The 24,357-nt window shown below is 44.5% G+C and overlaps 1 protein-coding gene across 2 annotated transcripts in view; it reads right to left on the reverse strand.

The window, feature by feature from the left end:
• DDX11 (DEAD/H-box helicase 11) overlaps nt 1-24,357 on the reverse strand; it is a 224,026-nt gene that overhangs the window by 153,813 nt on the left and 45,856 nt on the right. For both annotated transcript variants that reach the window (XM_082257212.1, XM_082257211.1), the window contains exons 5-6: nt 7,666-7,708; nt 5,556-5,663 (exon numbers count right to left, since the gene is read on the reverse strand). In XM_082257212.1, the coding sequence (XP_082113338.1) occupies nt 5,556-5,663; nt 7,666-7,708 (151 nt within the window). The remainder of the gene's footprint in view (nt 1-5,555; nt 5,664-7,665; nt 7,709-24,357) is intronic.

The raw sequence follows: 24,357 nt of genomic DNA on the forward strand, positions 1-24,357 counted from the left end.
TGACACATCACAGGGTCGTTCTAATATTTAGTTTAAACGATTGGCCTTTATTAAAAAAAGACTGCATGATCTCCAACTGATGGATGTCTGGCGTCTTTTAAACCCTAAGATGCGAGATTACTCATATTTTTCAAAGAAGCATAATTCATATTCCCGAATTGATGCTATTTTCCTTAACCATCATTATCTCCCCCTGGTATGGTCAACTTCTATAGGCCATTTTTCCATTTCAGATCACACCCCAGTATTGATTACATTGGCACTTCCCTCACTCCCTAACCGGTCCCCCCAATGGTGCTTAAATGACTCACTCCTGGCGGATCCAGTAGATGTGGCGTTTAGATCCTCGTCCCTTGTACAGTTCTTTTCTGAAAACCTTATAGCAGATACTCCCTCTGCTTTAGTATGGGAAGCTCATAAAGCTACCACACGGGGAGTACTCATAGAATTGGGGGCTAGGAGGAAGAGGGAACGGACCCAACAAATGGACCACCTTCTCTTAGAGATTAAGGCACTGGAACGTCAACATAAACTTTCCTTACATATTCAACACCTCGAAGCGTTGGAACGTAAACAGGGGGAGCTCCGCTCGCTTCTGGATCTAGATATGAAGAAACATGTGCACAAATTCATTTATGAATGGGGGGGATAAACCTGGTAGGCAACTTGCACGCTCCCTACAATCTAAATATTCCGCTTCCTTTATATCGAAGATTAAGACGTGGGCGGGTTCCTTGGTTCACTCAACCCCAGACATTGCTAAAGTATTTCGGGAATATTATTCGGCTCTTTATCATGTCCGAGGAGGTCTCTCATGTTTCCACTGCTTCCAAACGTGACAGAATTAACACCTATCTTACTTCATCTAACCTTCCGATGCTCCCTGCACCGTTGTTTTCCGCCTTGGAGGAGGATTTCACCAAAGCTGAATTTCAGCTGGCACTGAAGTCCACCCCCACAGGAAAAGCCCCTGGTCCTGATGGGTTTTCCGTACATTATTGTGACATATTTGACATATTTCATAGGATACGATCACTGCAGAATGTGATTCTCTGTAATCACGTTTACTTTATGCTTATTTGCTGAAACAGGATGTTCTCTGATATTTTGCATTTGTTGTGTACAAATGGTTTATAAAAAAAATCGCAAAACAAAAACAAAAAACAATATGGTATGATATGAGGGCCTGGCATGGACTTGCCGACAATCAGTGACAGCCTATCCTAACCATGGTTAGGTTCAGCAAGAAGCGAAGTCTAAAGCCTCATACACACCACTAGATTTTTTTTTTTTTCGATCAAACCAATGTTAGTACAGCAATCTCCCCTGCTGTGCTATTCCCTTTTAGAAACGAATAAGCACTGTAGTGGACACTGCTACTAAGTTGATCTCCAACACTAGCTTCTTTGGCCTGTGCTGCGTGGCTGCCCTGCTGCATTGTCTCCTGGATTATTAATCTTTAAATAAAGGCACTAGTTGCCAGGCTGGGTGTAGACTGGTCCTATATAATTTGAAATCTCTTGATGCCAAAGACTGCCAGAAGACTGCAAGGGTGAGGTTAGGACAGGCCATCAGTCAATGTGACCACATGTAACAATTAAAATCCCAGTTTGCTTTAGCAAGGTAGGAGCAATCCATATGTCTTTAGGACTATAAAGGTAACATACAGTATCTCACAAAAATTAGTACACCGTCACATTTTTGTAAATATTTTATTATAACTTTTCATGTGACATCACTGAAGAAATGACCCTTTGCTACAATGTAAAGTAGTGAGTGTACAGCTTGTATAACAGTGCAAATTTGCTGTCCCCTCAAAATAACTCAACACACAGCCATTAATGTCTAAACCGCTGGCAACAAAAGTGAATGCACCCCTAAGTGAAAATGTCCAAATTTGGCCCAATTAGCCATTTTCCCTCCCTGGTGTCATGTGACTCGTTAGTGTTACAAGGTGTGAATGGGGAGCAGGTGTGTTAAATTTGGTGTTATCACTCTCACTCTCTCCTACTGCTCACTGGAAGTTCAACATGGCACCTCATGGCAAAGAACTCTGAGGATCTGAATAAAAGAATTGTTGCTCTACATAAAGATGGCCTAGGCTATAAGAGGATTGCCAAGACCCTGAAACTGAGCTGCAGAATGGTGGCCAGGACCATACAGTGGTTTAACAGGACAGGTTCTACTCAGAACAGGCCTTGTCATGGTCGACCAAAGAGGGTGAGTGCATGTGCTCAGAATCATATCCAGAGGTAATCTTTGGGAAATAGACGTATGAGTGCTGTCAGCATTGCTGCAGAGGTTGAAGGGATGAAGGTTCAGCCTGTCAATGCTCAGACCATATGTCGCACACTGCATCAAATTGGTCTGCATGGTTGTCGTCCCAGAAGGAAGCCTCTTCTAAAGATGATGCACAAGAAAGCCTGCAAACAGTTTGCTGAAGACAAGCAGACTAAAGACATGGATTACTGGAACCATGTCCTGTGGTCTGATGAGACCAAGATAAAGTTATTTGATTCAGATGGTGTCAAGCGTGTGTGGCAGCAACCAGGTGAGGAGTACAAAGACAAGTGTGTCTTGCCTACAGTAAAGCATGGTGGTGGGAGTGTCATGGTCTGGGGCTGCATGAGTGCTGCCGGCACTGAGGAGCTACAGTTCATTGAGGAAACCATGAATGCCAACATGTACTGTGACATAATGAAGCAGAGCATGATCCCCTCCCTTCGGAGACTGGGCTGCAGGGCAGTATTCCAACATAACCCCAAACGCACCTCCAAGACAACCACTGCCTTGCTAAAGAAGGGTAAAGGTGATGGACTGGCCAAGCAGGTCTACAGACCTAAACCCTATTGAGCATCTGTGGGGCATCCTCAAACGGAAGGTGGAGGAGCGCAAGGTCTCTAACATCCCCCAGCTCTGTGATGTCATCATGGAGGAGTGGGAGAGGACTCCAGTGGCAACCTGTGAAGCTCTGGGGAACTCCATGCCAAGGAGGGTTAAGGCAGTGCTGGAAAATAATGGTGGCCACACAAAATATTGACACTTTGGACATTTTCACTTAGGGGTGTACTCACTTTTGGTGCCAGTAGTTTGGACATTAATGGCTGTGTGTTGAGTTATTTTGAGGGGACAGCAAATTTACAATGTCGAACAAGCTGTACACTCACTACTTTACATTGTAGCAAAGTGTCATTTCTTCAGTGTTGTCACATCAAAAGATATAATAAATTATTTACAAATATGTGAGGGGTGGACTCACTTTTGTGAGATACTGTGAAAGTTTACAGAGTTCCTGAGATTATGATTTTTCTTTGACTGCCACTTTTAGGGGCAGATTTATAAAGCAGTGGATTTGAATTTTAACAAACATTCACAGATAGTGAATCAGTCATGGCTTTTTAAATTTCACTCGCAAAGAATGTTTGGTAAATGTCAGATTTACTGCTTTAGTAATATGCCCTGAAAAAAAAGCTTTCAATCACTATACAAAAAAAAAAAAGTCGGTTTTATTCTTGTGACCGGAGTTCCTCATTAATCCCCTCACCATGTGCTATACTCTGACAAAAACAACCTGTTCATTTTCCATCCTGCAGAAAATCTAACCTCTGCTTCTCCTTCAAACAAAATATTTTTTTGTCCTCGGATGCTCAGAGCATTCAATTTAAGAGTATAGCTATTAATAGAGCTGTGTGCACCATTGCATATATTACAGGGGAGGTGATATTTGCTGGCGATGGAGCAGCAATGCCAAATGGGACTTTTGTACTGAGCCAAAGCCCCATCTCTGCACATCCTGCCCAGAATGGGGACATTATGTAAAAATGTGCCAGGCGGGAGTTTCACAGGGAGATCCATCACTCTGTCTCACCGAAACTGTCAGCACTTTATAAGTTTCATCAACAAACCTCAACCTACAAAACACAATGTCCTTAGTAGCTAAACTTTACTGGGTTTTTTTTTTTTCATTCTCATGGAGACAACCTGTCAGTTGCTCACTTCAGCCTTGATAGCTCTGCAAAAGACTAAGCAAACATATATAAAAAAGAAACAAAGTGATAACACCCTGAAAGTATAAATTATAAGGAGTATTGCACATATCATTCTGAGAATAAATGAGAGAAAATGTTCTCATTTTTGAAAGGTCATGGTAAAGCTAGAAGTGGTTTGTCACATTCTGCTGGACGTTGTTGAAGAGATTACATAGCTTATCCAGACCACTTCTACAGTTCCAATGAGTGACAGGAACATACCTTAGCATTTACAGTATATCCTGGCAGATAGCACAGACACCTTAAAGTGATACGCTTTAAAGCAGGGGTAGGCAACCTTAAAGAGGTGGAGATCTACCTGAACAACAGAGGGGAAGTCAAAGATCACAGGGCACAGTGTCACCCACTGTCGCCTCCTCACACCCGATTTATTATTGTCTTATCCCCGCAATTGCGTGCTCCTCACCACCTGTCAACACACCCTCAGATCGCTTTTCAGAAGAGCAGCAGTGCCTGCTGCACTTGTGAATGAGCCCTTAGTTGCATTCGGCAGCAGCACCCTTAGGGCTCGTTCACATGTAAAGGTGGTAAATCAGCAGGATAGAATAGAAATCTATAGCTAAGCGCAGAAAAGCTACTGATACACTGCACTGCACCCGCCATGTGGGTAAACTACAACACAGTGTGAAAGCAGCCCTAAACTACTATGCCCACTGACCTGAAGATCTCTTCTTTCCTGCTGCTGACTCCACCCTGGAGACTGCTAGCGGGATAAGAGGTGGAGTGCAGTTGGTATCACTCTGCATTGAACAGGAACCAGCTCTACAGAAGAGGCATCAGCTTATGCAGCTCTTGCTCCCTACTACAGCTCCAACTTTACAAGTAGTTCCTCTGCACTGCACTCTGTTTGATGCTCTGGGATGGTGGGTCAGCAAGCCCAGACTGTGATCTACCACTGACCTGTCTGCGATCTACAGGTTGCTGATTCCCGCTTTAAAGGATAAATTCACATATTGGAACATGTTACATGTTCCACCCGTTTTTAGGGTGGAACACGTAACATGTTCCCAATGCTGCAGCCTCTGCCCAATCGCCACACTCCCTGTGACAGAAGTAGGGAGGAGAAGTTCCCCGTACTAGCTGTCACTTTTTGAAAACAGCATGGCCGTGTGGGCGGAGTTTGTGAATGAACTACAATCCCCGACAACCTTTGCGGCTTTCGGCTTGTAGTTCTCAATTAACTATCACGGCGCTGTGGAGCACCGTGGTAGTTCCTTGATTCTTCCTGTCAGTGTATTTGCTTGCCCATGTGGGATGTACAGCCACACAGATACACTGGCAGATCTGCTGGAGACCTGCACGGCACCAGCGATCTGCTGATCACTGGTCAATGCTTTACAGACTCCAGAGCATACAATAACCTGCAAAAAAAAATGTGCGTGTATTATTTTTTTCTAAAAAGTAAACATATCCTTTAATATAAAGATTGCATTTATAGTTTTTTTTAACCCCTTAATACTTACAATCAAGGGAAGAGTACAGATTTAGAAAATCACACAAATGTACCTGGCGAGACCCCAGAGAAACCAGCCTGGTCTCCTTTCCAAAGGGGCTTTTCTGAAGCTCGTGGACAAACTGGGAAAGCTGAGAATGGGTGCGACTGCAGTAATAAATCTGTGCAGAAAAAAAATATAAAAATCCGTCAGACTACCCAAGTGCAATGCAGACATGTGACAATACCCATTATCCACCCTAGTCAAAACCAAAATAACTGCTTTGGCTATAGCTACACATTGGCTTCTGGTAGCCTCACTCCACAACATTTAAGATTTGAAATTGCAGAAATGCAGTATTCTTACGATTTCTCTGTAACTATTATGTATTGATGTCAATTTTTATTATAGCTTACAATTTAAGACCCCCCCCCCCCAAAAAAAAACTTTTTTAACCTCTTAGTTTAGAGTAGAGTGAGGAAGGTAAAAACCTGTGTTTGGATTTTTACTGCTGTCTGTGGCCTTGATGGGGAGATCTGACCTGACTTCCTGCTCTGGTGACAATGTTATCACTAGATAGGGAGGGGTTAGGGAGTCGAACAAAAAAAAAAATCACAGACCGAAATATATAGCTGAGGGAGGTTCTAGTCTTCCTCTTCTCTACAAAAAAAAAAAGAAGAAGGGTTTTTTTATTGCTGTCTGTGTCCCTGTTGAAAATCTACCCTCTCTTGCCCACTAAAAATATTGTCTCCTTAACAGAAAAACCAAAAACTGGGGAGCAGTAGAAACATGTAAAGCATGTGAAGCAGTAAAAACATTGTCTCCTAAACAGAAAAACTGGGGAGCAGTAGAAACATATTTTTCACCAGAATCGGCGTCCTGATTGGAAGATTTCCCCTCTAGTGTCGATCTGGTGACAACCCAAAATGTAGTATTTTAGACAGCAATAAAACCCTGACAGAGGTTCTAATCTTTCCACACTACATCCACAACTTAAAGTTTTGCTTTAGACCAGGGTTATGTAAACTGTGGCCCTCCAGCTGTTGCAAAACTACAAGTCCCATCATGCCTCTGCCTCAAGGTGTCTTGCTTGTGGCTGTCAGAGTCTTGCTATGCCTCATGGGACTTGTAGTTCTGCAACAGCTGGAGGGCCACAGTTTGCATAGTCCCGCTTTAGACCAATTGTTCTCAACCCCCAGGCTGCAGCCTTTTTCCTGCTGGGCCGTAGCTTCACAACTGCCAGGAGCCCATGGTTCTTTCTCTGTGTTCACATGGAATTCTTCCATACCCTGAGACACTGCTTGACAGCTACTGCTAGAACAGTCCTAGCACTGCTTGTTTATAATGTGTTGGCTAGTCTGCAAGGCTAAGCAGGATGCAGGTTATTGAGAGTAGATACAGCGCCAAGTGAATGGATCGTTGTCCCTTATTATGGCAGCAGCCATTGTATAAAAGCAGAAGAGAAACAGCAGCAGGCAACTTCAAAATAAGGAGAAGTAAATAAAATATATAAAAAGGAGAAAAATGATAAGGGAGAATTAAAGAAAATTGAAAAAACTGTGTGGAATCAATTGCAAAAAAACATGAGGCATTGTACTCTAGTTGTAGATTTTACCAGTTCCTGGTTTTACAAAAGTTGAGAACCACTGTTTTAGACAAACTTTAAAACAATTTTCCACTTTCTACTTGCTTGTACATATCTTTAAAGCAGTTTTTAATGTTCTATCCCCAAAAGGCTTCCAATTAGTATCCTTGTTATTTATACCAGATGCACTCATTTTAGTTGCTCTGGGATATGACTCAGCTCTGCTGTGCTATTTAAAATTACAAAAATACGCAATGTGGTAATAGTCAGATCTCAATCAGTATTCTGACAGTAAATTTATCAGATCTCAATCAGTATTCTGACAGTAAATATATCTTGTTGCTTAGGGTCACAACACTTTCTACCGCAGGTTCTCGCTCCGCATGGACTTACTAAATAAGCTCAGATGGGTCATTTTCAATGTACCAAACATGTCTGAGCGGACAGGGTCTTCCTGTTGGTAGCCAATATGACTGCAGCTTCATTTCCAGTGCAGGTTGGAGACTAAAAGGAAGTACTTTACAGCTGACTAATTGTAGTGTACAACATGACCTGTCTGACATTTGAGGCCCAATGTGATCTGCAACTGCTTACTAACCTTGGTCACATGCTCTTCTTCCAAATCATCTTCCTCATCGGACCTGCAAGCACACAAGGAATAGGTATGTTTAACAATACATCATAGTCAAGTAATGATTATCATAGCCACCATCTAGCTAGCTTGCAGCTATCTGTGTCTCCTTTGCAATATATTTTTTCTACCCACTCTACACCAAGACTACAGTTGCCCTGATTACAGTAAAGTTCTCTTAGAAGCCTTCCCTCTGCTTCTGCACACAAGGGTTTACTCTGCCTTACCTTTCTATGCTGTCTAGTCATCCGCTTAAAGGAATTGTAAAGTCAGAAGGTTTTTTACCTTAATGCATTCTTTGCATTAAGATTAAAAAAACCTTCTGTGTGCAGCAGTCCCCTTCAGCCCCCCTAACACTTACCCGAGGTTCCTCTCTGTTCAGCGATGTCCACGAGTGTCTCAGCCATCCAAGATTTTCCCTCCTGATTGGCTAAAACACAGCAGCGGTGCCATGGGCTGCCACTGCTGTCATTCACAGTCGGCTAGCCAATCAGGAGATAGAAGGGGCTGGAGCAGGTCAGAGCTCTATGTCTAAATGGTCACAGGGAGCTGTGACTCGGGTTGGGCGCCCCGGTAGCAAGTTGTTTGCTGTGGAGGCACTGAACAGGAGGGAGGGGCCAGGAGCACAGAAGAGGGATCTGAGAAGAGGAGGATCCAGGCTGCTCTGTGCAAATCCACTGCAACAGAGCAGGTAAGTATAACATGTTTGCTATTTTTAAAGGAAAAAAAAAAAAAAACGAGACTTTACAATCAATTTAATCTTAAAATCAGTGCATGTAATAGGACACTAATGGAACTGCAGTTAGAAAAGACTAGATATGAATTGTATCATTTGCCGCTGTGCCATGCATTTTATTCCTAATTTAGGGACTCAGCAGAAGCCCTACAACTGTCAGCCTTAAGTGAAGTGTGAACCATTCAGTTTAAAATAGAAATGTATATATATATATATATATATATATATATAGATTTTTGTAAAATCTTACCGTAAAATCCTTTTCTCTTAGCTCATTGACAGACGTAGTCCTCGGTGATACAGCACCTTCGGGTTATGTTGCCTCCACAGGAGCAGGACTAGACAGGAAATTAAAAAGCTCTGGCCACACCCTAGGGGCAGTCCCAGAGGGTATATCCTCTCTCTCTCTGCCTCAGCAAATCAGTTATGTGAAAAAGCAGTCTTTAGAGATTTTAACCCAACCCAACTCAAAAAACAGAGGGGCGGGGACTACGTCTGTCAATGAGCTAAGAGAAAAGGATTTTACGGTAAGATTTTACAAAAATCCATTTTTCTCTAGCGCTCATTGACAGACGTAGTCCTCGGTGATACAGCACCTTCGGGACGTCCCAGAGCAGTATCACAAATGAGGGGTGGGAAAATGAAAATCAAATCCCAATCAAGAAGGCCCAACCGGTGCCAACTAGAAGTTTACAATGCTCATCCTTAATGATGAGACTCAACAAAAAAGAGAAAAAAATTTTTTTTTTTTTTTCAAACAGAAAAAACCCTCGAGGTAGACCACTGGTCTCCTCAAATTGCGGCCTGCAAAACCTTGCGGCCAAATGAGGCATCCGCCGATGCCGTCACATCAATTTTATAGAATTTTGTAAAGGTATGTACCGACGACCAGGTGGCCGCCTTACATACCTGGACCACTGACGCCTGATGGCGAAAGGCCCAGGAAGTACTGAGCGCTCGAGTGGAGTGCGCCCTAACAGGGAACGGAGGACTCTGACCCTTAATAGAATAAGCCTGTACCACCGTCTGTCTAATCCATTTGGCAATGGTCGCGGCAGATGCAGGCAAACCCTTTCTGGGGCCATCCGTGATCACAAAAAGTGAATCCGTCTTACGGAATGATTCCGTAGCTTTCAGGTATACCCTGATTGCCCGAACCACATCTAAGGAATGCAACGCATGTTCCCGATGATGCTTGGGCTGAGGACACAAGGAAGGTAGTACAATATCTTCATTCAGATGAAAATCTGAAACCACCTTAGGAAGAAAAGATGGCTTAGGATGAAGTACTACCTTATCCCTATGAATCACTAGGTATGGGGACTGGCATGATAATGCAGCCAGTTCTGACACCCTGCGAGCAGAAGTAATAGCCACCAAGAAGGCCACCTTCTGGGATAAAGTAAGCAAGGGAATCTCCCTGATGTTTTCAAAGGGAGGTTTCTGTAGAACCGACAAAACCAAATTAAGATCCCAGGGCGGTAAGGGCGCGCGGACTGGTGGAGCCAGGTGCCGCACCCCCTGGATGAAATTCCGCACCAAGGACTTGGTAGCTAAAGGCTTCTGAAAGAAGATTGCTAATGCTGAAACTTGACCCTTGATGGTGCTCAAGGTTAGCTTCTGCTCAACCCCTTGTTGCAAAAAGGCCAATATTCGAGTCACCGAATAGGTACGTGGAGGAAATCCTAAAGATTCGCACCACGCAATATAAGTCTTCCATGTGTGATAATAGACCTTGCTGGAAGGCGCTTTCCTTGCTTTAATAAGGGTAGGAATGACTGAAGTAGACAAACCTCTGTCCTTCAGTACTTGGGTCTGAATGGCCAGGCCATTAAAACCAGCGACTGTAAAGCATGATGGTAAATTGGTCCTTGAGACCACAGACACTCCCTGAGACGAAGTTCCCACGGAACGTCTGCGACTAGCATGTCCAAGTCGGCCAGGCCGGCTTGAGGAGGCCAGCCTAGAATTTCTAGGACCACTGGCGCTGATAGAATCTGAACCAGGCGTCCCTAGAGGTATCTGGCCCCGACCATCCGAGAAAGTCTGGTCGTTTTCTGTTCCCACACATTTATCAGATACCTGATTGTTATCAGGAAGGGTGATCTTTTCTGGTTGAACCTCAGGGACCGAAGTCACCCGACTAGAGGCTACTTGGCCTATCTGGTCAACCAGATCCGATTCCTGTGAGGTATAGGGACTAATCTTAGGAAAAGGTAAAGGAAAAGATCTATTCAGGGAACGGTAACTACCGCTTCCTGTAGTACTTAAATGTTGGAAGGGAAGAATCGCACCGGTAGTAGTGGTAGATGCTCGATCTAATGTCCTGAATACCGGTGAAAACGTCCCCCCACCCTGAAACCGGGTGGGGGCGCACCTTCAGGCTGTGTACTCCTTTGCTTCGGGTTTGGCTGGGTTGGTCCTCTGCTTGTCCGACCAGCCCTTCTTGAACCCTCCTGGAGGAGTCTTGCCTTTCCCGCTTGTACCAGCCGGGCGCCCTTTATGGACGGTAAAGAAAGGTCCTCGCTTGTTGCGAGGTCCCTTAGCTTTAGCAGCCTGTGGCAAAAAAGTGCTCTTGCCCCCAGTGGCATCCTTAATGATTTCATCTAGGTTGGCCCCCAATAGACGATTCCCCTAAAAAGGGAGATTTGTCAAGGTCTTTTTGGAACCTAGGTCAGCTGACCAGCATTTTAACCACAGCACACGTCTGAGGATGACCGCTGACATAGATGCATGCCCTAATAAGGGAGTAGTGTCCAAGGCTGCGTCACAGATAAACTGTAGCCCTTGTATAATCTGTTCCATCAAATCAGATGTCTCCTGGGGACTATCTTTTCCCCTAAGGTCTTGGCGTACCATTCTCGCCCATTCCGTAAGTGTCTGGGAAACTAGACCAATAACAATTACTGGTCTAAATGCTGACCCTATCAGAGAGAAGATGGTGCGGGACTCTGCTTCCATCTTTCGATCCACCGGATCCTTAAAGGACGAAGTGTCCTCCACTGGGATAACCGTGGCTTTATTCAGCCTGGAAATAGGTGGATCCACCACTGGTGGTACCGTCCATTTCTTAATGATGGATTCCTCAAACGGATAGCGTCTAGCAATACGCTTGGAAATAGTAAAGGTACGTTTAGAATGCTCCCATTCTCCTTTAATCTGATTACCGAAACACTTGGGTACAGAAAAAACCTTTACCGTTTTGATGGGCTTATTAGTACCAAAAGGAATCTCTGTTTCAGTTGCCTCTGCCGGTAAAGCCTCAAGTTTTAAGGTTTCCTGCACTGCCACAACTAGTGCGTCCACCAATGCTTCTTCCTGAATTATAGCGGGAGAAGAAACGTCCTCCTCACTGTCTGAGGGGGCTTTACCTGAGACAACAGCCCTTGCAGAGGAACCTGCAACTGCAGTGACCATCTCTGAATCTGAGTCAGAGGTGTCAGATAGTATAGGGGTAGGCGGGGGTCGCTTCCTTGACCCTCGTCCCTGACAGGCCGCCTCCACCCGAGCCACCATAGACTCCAAAATTGCTGTAAATGACTCTACACTCTGTGCACCGGCGGGTCCCGTGGCCCCCTCGAGGGAAACAGGTGGGGGAATATGTGTGGCAGGGTCCATGATAATTCCAGTCACTTCCTGGATAATATAATTCAAAAATAAAAAACTTTTTTTTTTTTTTTTCAGACCCCCAGCGCCACAAAAAGCCCCTTAGTGTTACCTGCTAGGGATCCCTATCGATCGAGAGAGAGAGAGATAGACCCCCAGGCTCACCACTTGATGCTCAGAGTTTAACTGCAACAGGTTACAGCGCTGTCTTGACAAACAGGAAGTCTTTTGGCTGGCTGCCCAGGAAGAAAGGAGGCGGCTCCGCCCCTCTGCACGCCTTCCGGCGCCTCCCCTAGCTCCACGAGGTGTTTGGATCACCTCAAACATGGCCGCCCCCATGCTGGAGACACGAGGCTACGCCAAAATGGCGGCTCGTGCGATCCAGCAAAAAAAATGGCGGCGGCCTGTACTGAATAGCGGTGTGCTGCAGGGCACACAACACTCTCTCTGCATGGGGATTTGGCGTGGTTGGCGGTACCGGCCCTAGCGGACCGCATGGCCATTCGGGAGGCCTGCTAATAGCTGGAGATCTGATTAGGAAGGCAGTCTATATGTCCGTGGCTTCTGACTGGTAGGTAGCTTATTTTTATCACCGTAAGATTCCCAGAATGCCACTGATTACAATCTTTTTAACATGTATACAATTAGATTGTTAGCTCCCAAACCAAGCCTCCTGGCTTTTTGCACATAAAATCACACTCAAAGTAGGAGAATCTGTGTCATTTATAGGATAGAGAGGGACTCTATCTTACCATACAGAGAGGGGCCCGCGTTCACCACAAGACCCGTCAGGGGAAAAGGGGGAACATACTACTCACCATACCGGAACCAGGCGGGCACCAACTCCTGACAGTACCCCTCTCCACCGGGGCGGGAGGGCTGTCGACCGATATGGACGCCGTGACTCATGGTCTTTGGCGTTTCAGCGAGACGTTTAACTCGCGGGGTCAGTCCTTTAATGGGACTTTGTCGCGGCCGACCCAGCGCGGAGCTATGGCCTGCACGCGCTCGTAGGCTAAACTGGGGTGACCACCGGATCTCAACATCCAGCCCGTCGCCCAGTTCAGCTTTCTTGCTTGAAGATCTCACAGGAACACTGGAGAAAAAAAAGCTGTCTAAAAAAATCTTTTAAGAAAAAAATCTTGCCGGGACCTAAGATCCCAGCAAGGTATCTAGGTCCTTACTCCTAACTAGACAGAAAATAACTGATTTGCTGAGGCAGAGAGAGAGAGGATATACCCTCTGGGACTGCCCCTAGGGTGTGGCCAGAGCTTTTTAATTTCCTGTCTAGTCCTGCTCCTGTGGAGGCAACATAACCCGAAGGTGCTGTATCACCGAGGACTACGTCTGTCAATGAGCGCTAGAGAAATATATATATATATATATATATATATATATACAGTGGGTACGGAAAGTATTCAGACCCCCTTAAATTTTTCACTCTTTGTTATATTGCAGCCATTTGCTAAAATCATTTAGGTTCATTCTTCTTCCTCATGAATGTACACATAGCACCCCATACTGACAGAAAAACACAGAATTGTTGACATTGTTGCAGATTTATTAAAAAAGAAAAACTGAAATATCACATGGTCCTAAGTATTCAGACCCTTTGCTCAGTATTTAGTAGAAGCCCCCTTTTGATCTAATACAGCCAGGAGTCTTTTTGGGAAAGATGCAACAAGTCTTTCACACCTGGATTTGGGGATCCTCTGCCATTCCTCCTTGCAGATCCTCTCCAGTTCTGTCAGGTTGGATGGTAAACGTTGGTGGACAGCCATTTTTAGGTCTCTCCAGAGATGCTCAATTGGGTTTAAGTCAGGGCTCTGGCTGGGCCATTCAAGAACAGTCACGGAGTTGTTGTGAAGCCACTCCTTCGTTATTTTAGCTGTGTGCTTAGGGTCATTGTCTTGTTGGAAGGTAAACCTTCGGCCCAGTCTGAGGTCCAGAGCACTCTGGAGAAGGTTTTTGTCCAAGATATCCCTGTACTTGGCCGCATTCATCTTTCCCTCGATTGCAACCAGTCGTCCTGTCCCTGCAGCTGAAAAACACCCCCACAGCATGATGCTGCCACCACCATGCTTCACTGTTGGGACTGTATTGGACAGGTGATGAGCAGTGCCTGGTTTTCTCCACACATACCGCTTAGAATTAAGGCCAAAAAGTTCTATTTTGGTCTCATCAGACCAGAGAATCTTATTTCTCACCATCTTGGAGTCCTTCAGGTGTTTTTTTAGCAAACTCCATGCGGGTTTTCATGTGTCTTACACTGAGGAGAGGCTTCCGTCGGGCCACTCTGCCATAAAGCCCCGACTGGTGGAGGGCTGCAGTGATGGTTGACTTTCTACAACTTTCTCCCATCTCCTGACTGCATCTCTGGAGCTCAGCCACAGTGATCTTTGGGTTCTTCTTTACCTCTCTCACCAAGGCTCTTCTCCCCCGATAGCTCAGTTTGGCCAGACGGCCAGCTCTAGGAAGGGTTCTGGTCGCCCCAAACGTCTTCCATTTGAGGATTATGGAAGCCACTGTGCTCTTAGGAACCTTAAGTGCAGCAGAAATCTTTTTGGAACCTTGGCCAGATATGTGCCTTGCCACAATTCTGTTTCTGAGCTCTTCAGGCAGTTCCTTTGACCTCATGATTCTCATTTGCTCTGACATGCATTGTGATCTGGAAGGTCTTATATAGACAGGTGTGTGGCTTTCCTAATCAAGTCCAATCAGTATAATCAAACACAGCTGGACTCAAATGAAGGTGTAGAACCATCTCAAGGATGATCAGAAGAAATGGAAAGCACCTGAGTTAAATAAGTGAGTGTCACAGCAAAGGGTCTGAATACTTAGGACCATGTGATATTTCGGTTTTTCTTTTTTAATAAATCTGCAACAATGTCAACAATTCTGTGTTTTTCTGTCAGTATGGGGTGCTATGTGTACATTCATGAGGAAGAAGAATGAACCTAAATGATTTTAGCAAATGGCTGCAATATAACAAAGAGTGAAAAATGTAAGGGGGTCTGAATACTTTCCGTACCCACTGTATATATATAAACAACATTATTCTTCCTTCTTCCCCTTCTTTCATGTAATCACATAACCTCTGTTCTCCGCTGCACAAGAATCTTAGAGAGCTGGGGAAGAAGAAACAGCAGAACAATGGTCTTCCCAGTGCATCAGGACAACAGGAAAAGTCTATTCATTGTAGAAGAGCAGGGTGAGTTCCCAGCACAGCTAAAGGACTGACTGATGTGCTCTCATGCCTACTGTGCTCAGTTTTTTAAAGAAGCTATGTGAGCTGATTGAAGCTAGGGCTGCAACTAACAATTATTTTCATAATCGATTTCTTGTCTAATTATTGTTTCGAATAATCAGATAAAAACCTTAAAAAAGTTTGGTGTTTAATTGAATTAATATGTCAAGTTTAAAAAAAGACAAATTTATTTCTAAATATGTCTATGCAGTGGTAAATATACAAGCACGTAGCAGTTGTGTGAAACGCGTCTACTGATTTTGCGCAATAGAGCTGACCTGCCACAGTACATGTACGTTAGGCGGTCGGCAAGTGGTTAAAATGTGTAAAAAAAAAACACTTATACAGTTAGTGCACCGCTTGCTCAAACTCAAATAATTCCCCTGTTTGGTAATAGTCTAATATGCAAATATTAACAAATAGGGGAATTATTTGAGTTTGAGCAAGTGCTGCACTAATTGCATAGGAGATTTATTTACAGTACTATTGGAGGTTATATATCTGGTACAGATCAGACTCAGATCAAAATATTTATTAAAAGAAAAAAATGTTTTAAAAAGACCTAAAATGCTGTTTTGCAGATTTTTCAGTCTGGATTGTAATATAATATTATGCAGACAGATATCCTTGTCATAGGCAGGTAGCTTGATACAACTTGTGCCTGCTGCCACTTATGCTGGCCATACACTAACAATTTTTTTTTCGATATGTATATGGCCAATCGTGTATGGAAAATTTAGATACTCCTATCTGAAAACCGAGATTAGAAAAATGATTAGTTAAAACCCACAAGAGCTGTTTTTTACCACTACTATTCCTTTATACTGGCAAAATACTGGCTTTTTTTGAAAGATAAAAAGTACATTTTATATACAATGATACAGTTCAGACCATATTGAGGAACAAAGGAGGAGGAAAGAGGGACAGAGGGACTATGTTCCAAATCAGGGACAGTCCCTTGAAAGTTAAAAACTATTTTCATAATTGATTTTAATTATGCCGATTAGTTGTTTCAGCCCTTATTGAAGCTCACAAATGTAAAAACGTAAAAGAGTTGCCTGTATGTTTTTGGGAACCCATTAGGGCATCCTGTTAGGAAGTGACCTGAGTTTGTTTAGCAGCTCAGGCGGGCAGAGGTTTTGTTTGTTGCATGCTATGAACTTGCCATACAGTGCTGTGTTTGCCGACTTGCTGAATAAGGGCCTGTTCACAATACCTGCACAATAAAGTGCATGTTGACTTGTGTCCATTTTGCTGGGTAATTAGGGGGCAGTGCACGATTTACACTTTTTTTTTTACGCTTTTGTACATTTTGTACGCTCAAACCTGAGCAGCATTGTCGTGTAATCCAATGAGCTGCTGAAAAATGGAACGTCTGCATTTTTCCCACACTACACATCACATTCACAGGCACATAAAATACAACTCCTTTTCAGTTTTCTATGTACCCTTGCGGAGACTGGTGTCATCATAAGGGTTATCATAAGGGTACATAGAATACAAACCAAATTGAATGGCAAACCGAATTGAATGGCATTCTTCAGATCAGCTTGGAATTCAGCTTTAATGTTAACTTTACATCTGCCTTGAGAATTACTTGACGCACACAGAGCAACGAGAAACAATCACTTCTCTCCAAGCTTGTTTCCTGCGTCTCTGTGCCACAGATGGCCAACCCTGCAGCTGACAGCATGTCACTAGGAAAAATGTCACCCACTTGAAAGGTAAATGTGTATCGGTTTGCTTTTGAAGGGAGCTAAAGCCTCATTAAACAAAAAGCCGGGTAAGCTGTGTCAATAAAGATATGTCAGCCAGGCGTTTTAAACCCGCAAAAACATTCTACTGCCATGCATGCCCTGTCACAGGAAGTGACAAGTGAGTCAGGCCGAATACTCATCTCACATCACAGAGAACCGCAGGGCGGCTCAATTAGAACGTCAGGCAATGGTGTACCTGCGGTACATGTTGGGTGCCTCATACTGACCTAATGACAAAAGGCCATGCTGGCAATACCAAAACAGACAGAAAACAGATTTGATATAAATTTTCAAAAGGGCTATTAATCCTGATCTGTCATACTGTTTAAGCTCTGTATGCTGTCATTTTCATGCATTGTAAAGCAATTCATTACTTATGTACTGAACACTGATTGCTTAATAAAACGTTATGTACAACACAGGTGGAATGTTTGAAAGGGGTAGGTTTAAAGAAAAACCAGTTAAATTTCCTGAGTGCAGTGAAATGAAAAAGAGACCTTCGGGAGAAACTCTGGATCCATCCTGAGGATTACTCGATCTGGAAAACAAACTAGAAAAGGTTCTAAAATCGAAAGGGCCTTGATCTCACTAATCCTTCATGCCGAGATCACAGCAATCAAAATAATCGTCTCTAAGGTTAATAAGCTTAGAGGAGTATCCTCTAGGGGTTCGAATGGAGCCTTTGTGAGACCCTGCAAGACAATTGATAAGTCCTATTTGGGAAAAAACTTGTAAGGGACTGGCCTAATCTTGGCCAGCGCCTTGAAAGAGATAATAATTAAAAAGGTTCCCAAGGGTTCTCTCTAGGAAGATGGATAGCGCCACAACCTGCGCCTTGCGGGTGCTTGCTGCTAGACCTTTATCCATTCCCTTGTGGAAAAACTCAAACTGAAATGATACTTTTTAAATCAACATTCTTGGCAGAACACCATGAAAAATTGCACTTCCATACTTTGAAGTATATTGCCCTGGTTGTTTTTTCGGGTTTGTTGGGAGAGTGGTGAGGAGTTTGTCTGACAAACCTCTGCGTCTTAGCAGGTCTTCTTCAGAAACCAAGCTATCTGATTGAGGTGTGCCAGATTAGTGTTACACAGAGGACCCTGCACAAGAAGGTCCTCACTGAACGTTTATCTTCAGGGGTGTTTTGAGGACAGATTCAGAAACATGAAAACCACAGCCTCTTTGGCCAGAAAGGAGATTCCTTCTGGAACTTCCCCAAGACTAGCGGGATTAACTGGAATGGAGGAAAGGCATAGGACAGAGGTTAATTCAAACGCGTCGAACCCCAACGCTAGGTCTTTGTGGAGGGAAAAGAATGCAGGCGTCTTTGCATTTTCCTGACTTGTGAACAGATCTACTTGAGGCAAACCTCAAGCCTCCTGATTCGGGGCCCACTCAGATTCCAACACCTATTTTCTGCTTAAAAAGATTGCCAATAAACTTTGTGTTTCCTTTAAGTGGACTGCTAACAAAGAAGCTAGGATCTGAACAAGCTTTTTTAAAGACTGATGGAAGAACAAAAGGCTCAAGCATATTGCCTTTAAATCTCTCCAGTTGGAGGATTTTCTGGCTTCTCTTTTTAACCAAGAACCCTGTGCAGTTTGCTCCTCGAGATGGGCTCCCCATCCCCATGCACTGGTGTCTGTTAGGCGTTTGGTCATGAAAAGGACCAAGGGAGGCCCTTTCACAGATTTTTCCTGGTCTCTACCACCAGAAGGACCTCTTTGCCCTTGATGCAATCCTGGTTTGCTTCTCCAGCGATTCCTGTCAAGACCCCTTCTGGAGGATCTTTGACTAGAAGGGGCGAGCGTGGAGCCTGGTCCATTGAACTGCTGGGACTGAGGCAGTGAGTAGTCCCAGGGCCCACATAGCAACTGGAAAACGACACTGAAAGATTGGATTAAACTACAGGGTTGATTGAATCTTCTGCTTTTTCTCCTCCGGAAGGAAAATTTTCTGCTATACTGAATCTATAGCATATCTCAGAAATCTCACTTTTTGAGCTGGGGCCAGATTCCATTTCTCCCGATTCAAAAGCCAATCCAGCTTGCTAAAGTCATCTTGGGTTTCTTGTAGATTGGTCAGCAACTAGCCTTCGGACTCCTCAAATGGCAGTAGGTCATCCAAGTAGGGAACTGTAGGGGGGGATCAGACTCAAGGCAGGGACACGCTCACAGTTTCTTTATAAAATGTTAGGTTTAATCCACACTCAAGTTCATAACAAAAGAAACTGGTTCCTGGCCAAAACCAACAAAAGTAAACTTCCTCTCAGCTGAGCATTACTGTGTCCTTAGTCCGTTAAAGTCTTTGTTCAAGGGTAAGTGTCCTTTCCAGAACAAACGTTAATATCCAAGTTTTCAGGGACAAGCAGCCATGCTCCCATTTGCTTCCTCTAATGGAGACATCCACACTCTCTCTGAGATCCAGGTTTAGCTGCCTTAATCAAGGCCTAGCCAGAGACCAACAAACTGTGGTCCACGGAATTGGGAATCTGTCCCAACCAGAGCACTATCAGATTCCCAGTAAAACCAGCCCTGGAACAGACTTTACTAATGTAAAATGCTGATTTTACCTTAAATTTAAAAATTAAAGAAACCGTGGAGGAACATACAGTAGATCCCATCAACCACTTCCCCTGCCATTTGGAGCTGTTTTACCAGCACCCTGCTACATATCCCCCCCCCTCTGCTCAACCTCGGGGGTGTTGAGCACCTTGAGCAAACAAACTGTATACTCTGGAGAGGGCATCAGCGTTAGCTTGTTGGCTACCTGGTCTATGTTCTACCACAAATTTGAAACTCTGTAGAACCAAGAACCATCTGGGAACTCTTGCATTTTTCTCTTTATTTTGGGCCATCCACTTGAGAGGTACATGGTCCGTTAAGAGCCTAAACTGTCGCCCTAGCGGGTAGTATTTTAAACTCTACAGAGCCCATTTGATAGCAAGACATTCCTGTTCTACAATAGCCTATCTTTTTTCTGCGGGGGTCAATTTCCTACTTAGGAATGCTATGGGGGGTTTGTCCCCATTCACCACTTGGGACTGCACCTAATCCCACTTCTGACGCATCCGTCTACACTATGAATTCCCGTGTAAAATCTGGGGAAATTAGGACAGGGCTATTACAGATGGATGTCTTTAGGTCCAGGAAATCTCTCGGCTTCCGGGGTCCAAGTTACTGCTGAGGACTTCCCCCCCTTGGTAAGATCTGTAAGGGGAGCAATGTAGAAAAATTGGGGATAAACCTTCTGTAATAGCCTATTAGCCCCAAAAAGGCCCTCACCTGTTTTTTATTGAGGGGTCTTGGCCAACTTTGGATGGCATGTATCTTGGTAACCTGGGGTTTTACCATTCCCCGGCCAATAATGTACCCCAAATATTGGGTCTCCTCTAATCCCACAGCGCATTTATTTGGATTAGCCGTCAAACCCTCACCACGGAGGGCATTAATAACAGCCTTCACTTTAGGTAAGTGGCTCTCCCAGTCTGCACTTAAGATGACTACGTCATCTAAATAGGCAGATGCATAAGCTCAGTGGGGTTGAAGGACACTATCCACCATCCGCTGAAAAGTGGCCGGTGCCCCATGTAGGCCAAATGGCATCCTCCTGTACTGCCAGTGCCCCTCAGGAGTAGAAAAAGCTGTCTTCTCCTTGGCACGATCCGTAAGTGGTATTTGTCAATACCCCTTCGTAAGATCCAGGGTGGTGATATATCGGGCATGTCTTGGACGCTCAATAAGCTCATCTACTCTGGGCATTGGATAAGCACCAAATTTTGATACCTCATTTAACCTCATTTAACTTTTCGAAAATCGTTACAGAATCGGATGCTTCCATCCGGCTTGGAAATCAGGACGATTGGACTACACCACTCACTATGGGATTCTTCTATCACTTCCAGCTCTAACATCCTCTTTATTTCCTCCAAGACTTCTTGGTGCCGGGCTTCCAAGATCCGATAGGGTTTTACATTAACTTTCACCCCAGGCTCTGTCACAATTTCATGCTACCCTTGGAAGATCAGAAAATAACTGATTATTTCTATGCAGAAATTCTTTGGTCTCTTGTTTTTGGCTTACTGACAGTGCCTCAGCAATCTCTACCCCAGGCATAGTAGAAGGACCTGCAGTAGACATGGTCAAGGGCGCTTTGACCATAGGGGACTCTGTCCTTCCAGGGCTTCAATAGATTGACATGATAGATTTGGTAGGGTTTCCTTTTGCCTGGCTGGTGTACTCTATAGTTAACTTCGCCACCTGTTCTACAACCTCGTAGGACCTTTGCCATTTTGCCAGAAATTAACCCCGGTGACAGAGTTCTTGTGCTGGTACCTACGGGGAAGAGTAAAAGGTTCGGATCTTGGCTGAATGGTTATAGACTCTAGCCTGAGCCTGCTGAGCCTGTTGCAAGTAGAGTTTAACAATGGGCATGACTTTTCCAATATGGTCTTGCATTTGAGCAATATGCTCCACCACGCTTTTGAGTGGGGTTGCCTCTTGTTCCCAGGTCACTTTTGCTATATCTAACAGGCCCCTGGGATGTCGGCCTTACAGCAACTCAAACGGAGAAAAGCCAGTGGAGGCTTGCGGTACTTCCTGTACAGCAAACATGAAGTAGGGCAAGAGGCAGTCCCAGTCCCTACCATCTGCTGCTACCACTCGTGTTTAACATTCCTTTCAAGGTTTTGTTAAACCTTTCCATCAGACCATCCGTTTGCGGTTGGTACACAGAAGTGTGTAAGTGATTCATTTTAAACAATTTGCACAACTCTTTGGTGACCTTCCACATGAAGGGAGTGTCTTGGTCAGTTAACAGCTCCCGGGGAATACCCACACGTGAAAATATAAGTGAAAGTTCTTTAGCAATACTCTTAGCCGTGGGATTCCTCAACGGGATTGCCTCTGGGTATCGGGTGGCATAGTCCAAGATAACCAGGATATACTGGTGGCCTTCTGGGGATCTCCGGTCAAAAAAGGGGCAAGGACCTCAGCCCACAGGTACTGGGGAAGCCCTTCTCGCTCTGTCACCCTCTTAAAAACCGTGGGAAAAGCCTCCACATCATCCTCGGCTGTCATTTTTTGTAGTGCAGCCTGCATTCGCTTGCGTATATCTGCAACATTGTCCACCCGTAGAGCCTGGTCAGTCAGGGACTGTAACTGACTCTGTATGAGCTTATTGAACTATTTTTGCTCTTGCATGGCCACCTGGGAAGCTGCAGCAAACAAACGATTTGTTTCCTGTTGCTTAGTGCGTGCTTGCACCAACTTTCAATAGTTCCTCCATTATCCCCAATTTTTACTGGCACCAGTATACTGTCCCTTTAAGAGTGCTGGCTATATATATTTTTTCCTTTATATAACAAAATGCCACTGCAAGAGGTACAGTCTCTGGGTCTTGTGCCCGCTCCAAGCCACCAATTGTAGGGGATCAGACTCAAAGCAGGGACACACCCACAGTTTCTTTAGAAAATGTCAGGTTTAATCCACACTCAAGTTCATAACAAAAGAAACTGGCCCCTGGCCAAAACAAACAAAAGTAAACTTCCGCTCGGCTGAGCCTTACTGTGTCCATAGTCCGTTAAAGTCTTTGTTCAAAGGTAAGTGTCCTTTCCAGAACAAACGTTAATATCCAAATTTTCAGGGACAAGCAGCCATGCTCCCATTTGCTTCCTCTAATGGAGACATCCACACTCTCTCAGATCCAGGTCCAGCTGCCTTAATCAAGGCCTAGCCAGAGACCAACAAACTGTGGTCCACGGAATTGGGAATCTGTCCCACCCAGAAGCACTAACAGATTCCCAGTAAAACCAGCCCCGGAACAGACTTTACTAATAAAAGGGTAAAGAACTAGCACTCTTTACCATAACGCCTTTGCTGATTTTACCTTAGATTGAAAAATCTAAGAAACCATGGAGGAACATAGATCCCATCAACCACTTCCCCTGCCATTTGGAGTTTTTTTTACCAGCACCCTGCTACAGAACAATAGAGATCCTTTTCAGTCTCAGGTGTTCCAAAGCCTCCGGCATCACCTTGGTGAACACCCTGGGTGAAGATTAGAGCCCAAAGGGCTGGGAGATTGAGCACCAAGAATCTGCTTGGGGGTGTCCAGGAAAACTCCAGACTGTAACTCCAGACTGTAACGGAAGGAAGACGGGTGAACATGTCTGCCACCTCAGCGTTGAGCGGTCGCCACTGGGGGGGCTTCGTCCTAAGGTAAGTATTTCATAATGAGCTAGTATGCGATGCAACATACTAGCTCATTATGCCTTAGCCTTTCAGGTTTTTTTTTTTTTTTTGGAGGTCTTAATAAGAGCCGATGAACTGGCCGACATCCTGATAGACTCCACCAATGCGTCCGCCATATACATCTTACTGCTTTTAGAAGTGTAGAAAAAGGACTCCAAAAAAATCCTTTCTAGAAGTTCCTGCTTCTACATGCCCTTTAATTGTTTGACCCAGCACTCCAGGTTCCTGGCCACTACTGTCGACGCCATTGCTGGTTTAAGGTTGGACCGGGTCGAATCCCAAGCTTTCCTAAGGAGGCAGCCACCCTCATCTGCATGGCATCCTTGAGAATGCCCATGTCTTCAAACACTAGGTCTGTGCATCTCGAGACCTGCGAGAAGGCGACGTCCATCTTCGGTTTCTTATTCCATACCGATGTCTAATTTTCCTCAAAAGGGAATCTTCTCCTGAGGGACTTGGAAAAAATGCACCCCTTTCAGGGTCCTTCCACTCTTTAAAACGGTTTCTGTCAGGACTTTATGAACCGGAAAGACTATGTTTAGATTCCTCTAGCCCTTGGAACATCTTGTTGTGAATAGACAATTGTGCCCTCTCTTCATGGATCAAGTGTAGTGTATATTGCCTTTAAGAGGTCATCCACCTCCTCCAAAGACAATTTGTAACGGGAGAATCCAGCTGCCTCCCGTTTCCCTTCTTACGGAAGGGGGAAAGCTCTCTCTCTCTTCCTCTGAATCGCTAGACTCAACAGATTTTGAGGTGGATGGCATAGAGGACTGGAACGGGAGCTCTGCAACAAATCGGACTCCTGCCCCGACACCTTTTTCAGCAAGGAATGACTGGACCCCAAAGTTTGTGCTAAATATTTTCTGGTTGAAGGAAAAAAGTTCCTTGCATTGCTATGAGGACTTTTCTTTAACAAGACCTAAAATACAAGTCCTACATAGGAGCTTTGGCCAGGAGTCTCTAAACGGGTTTTTACAAGGAGGGGCACTTCATTCCGCCTGAGGGAGCTCTCTTGGTTTTAGCGGTGGCTTTGGCCTGAAAAACAAACACAGCCATGCC

The sequence above is a fragment of the Pelophylax lessonae genome (genome assembly GCF_965119305.1).
Source record: "Pelophylax lessonae genome assembly, chromosome: 4".
In the NCBI taxonomy this organism is placed as follows: domain Eukaryota; kingdom Metazoa; phylum Chordata; class Amphibia; order Anura; family Ranidae; genus Pelophylax; species Pelophylax lessonae.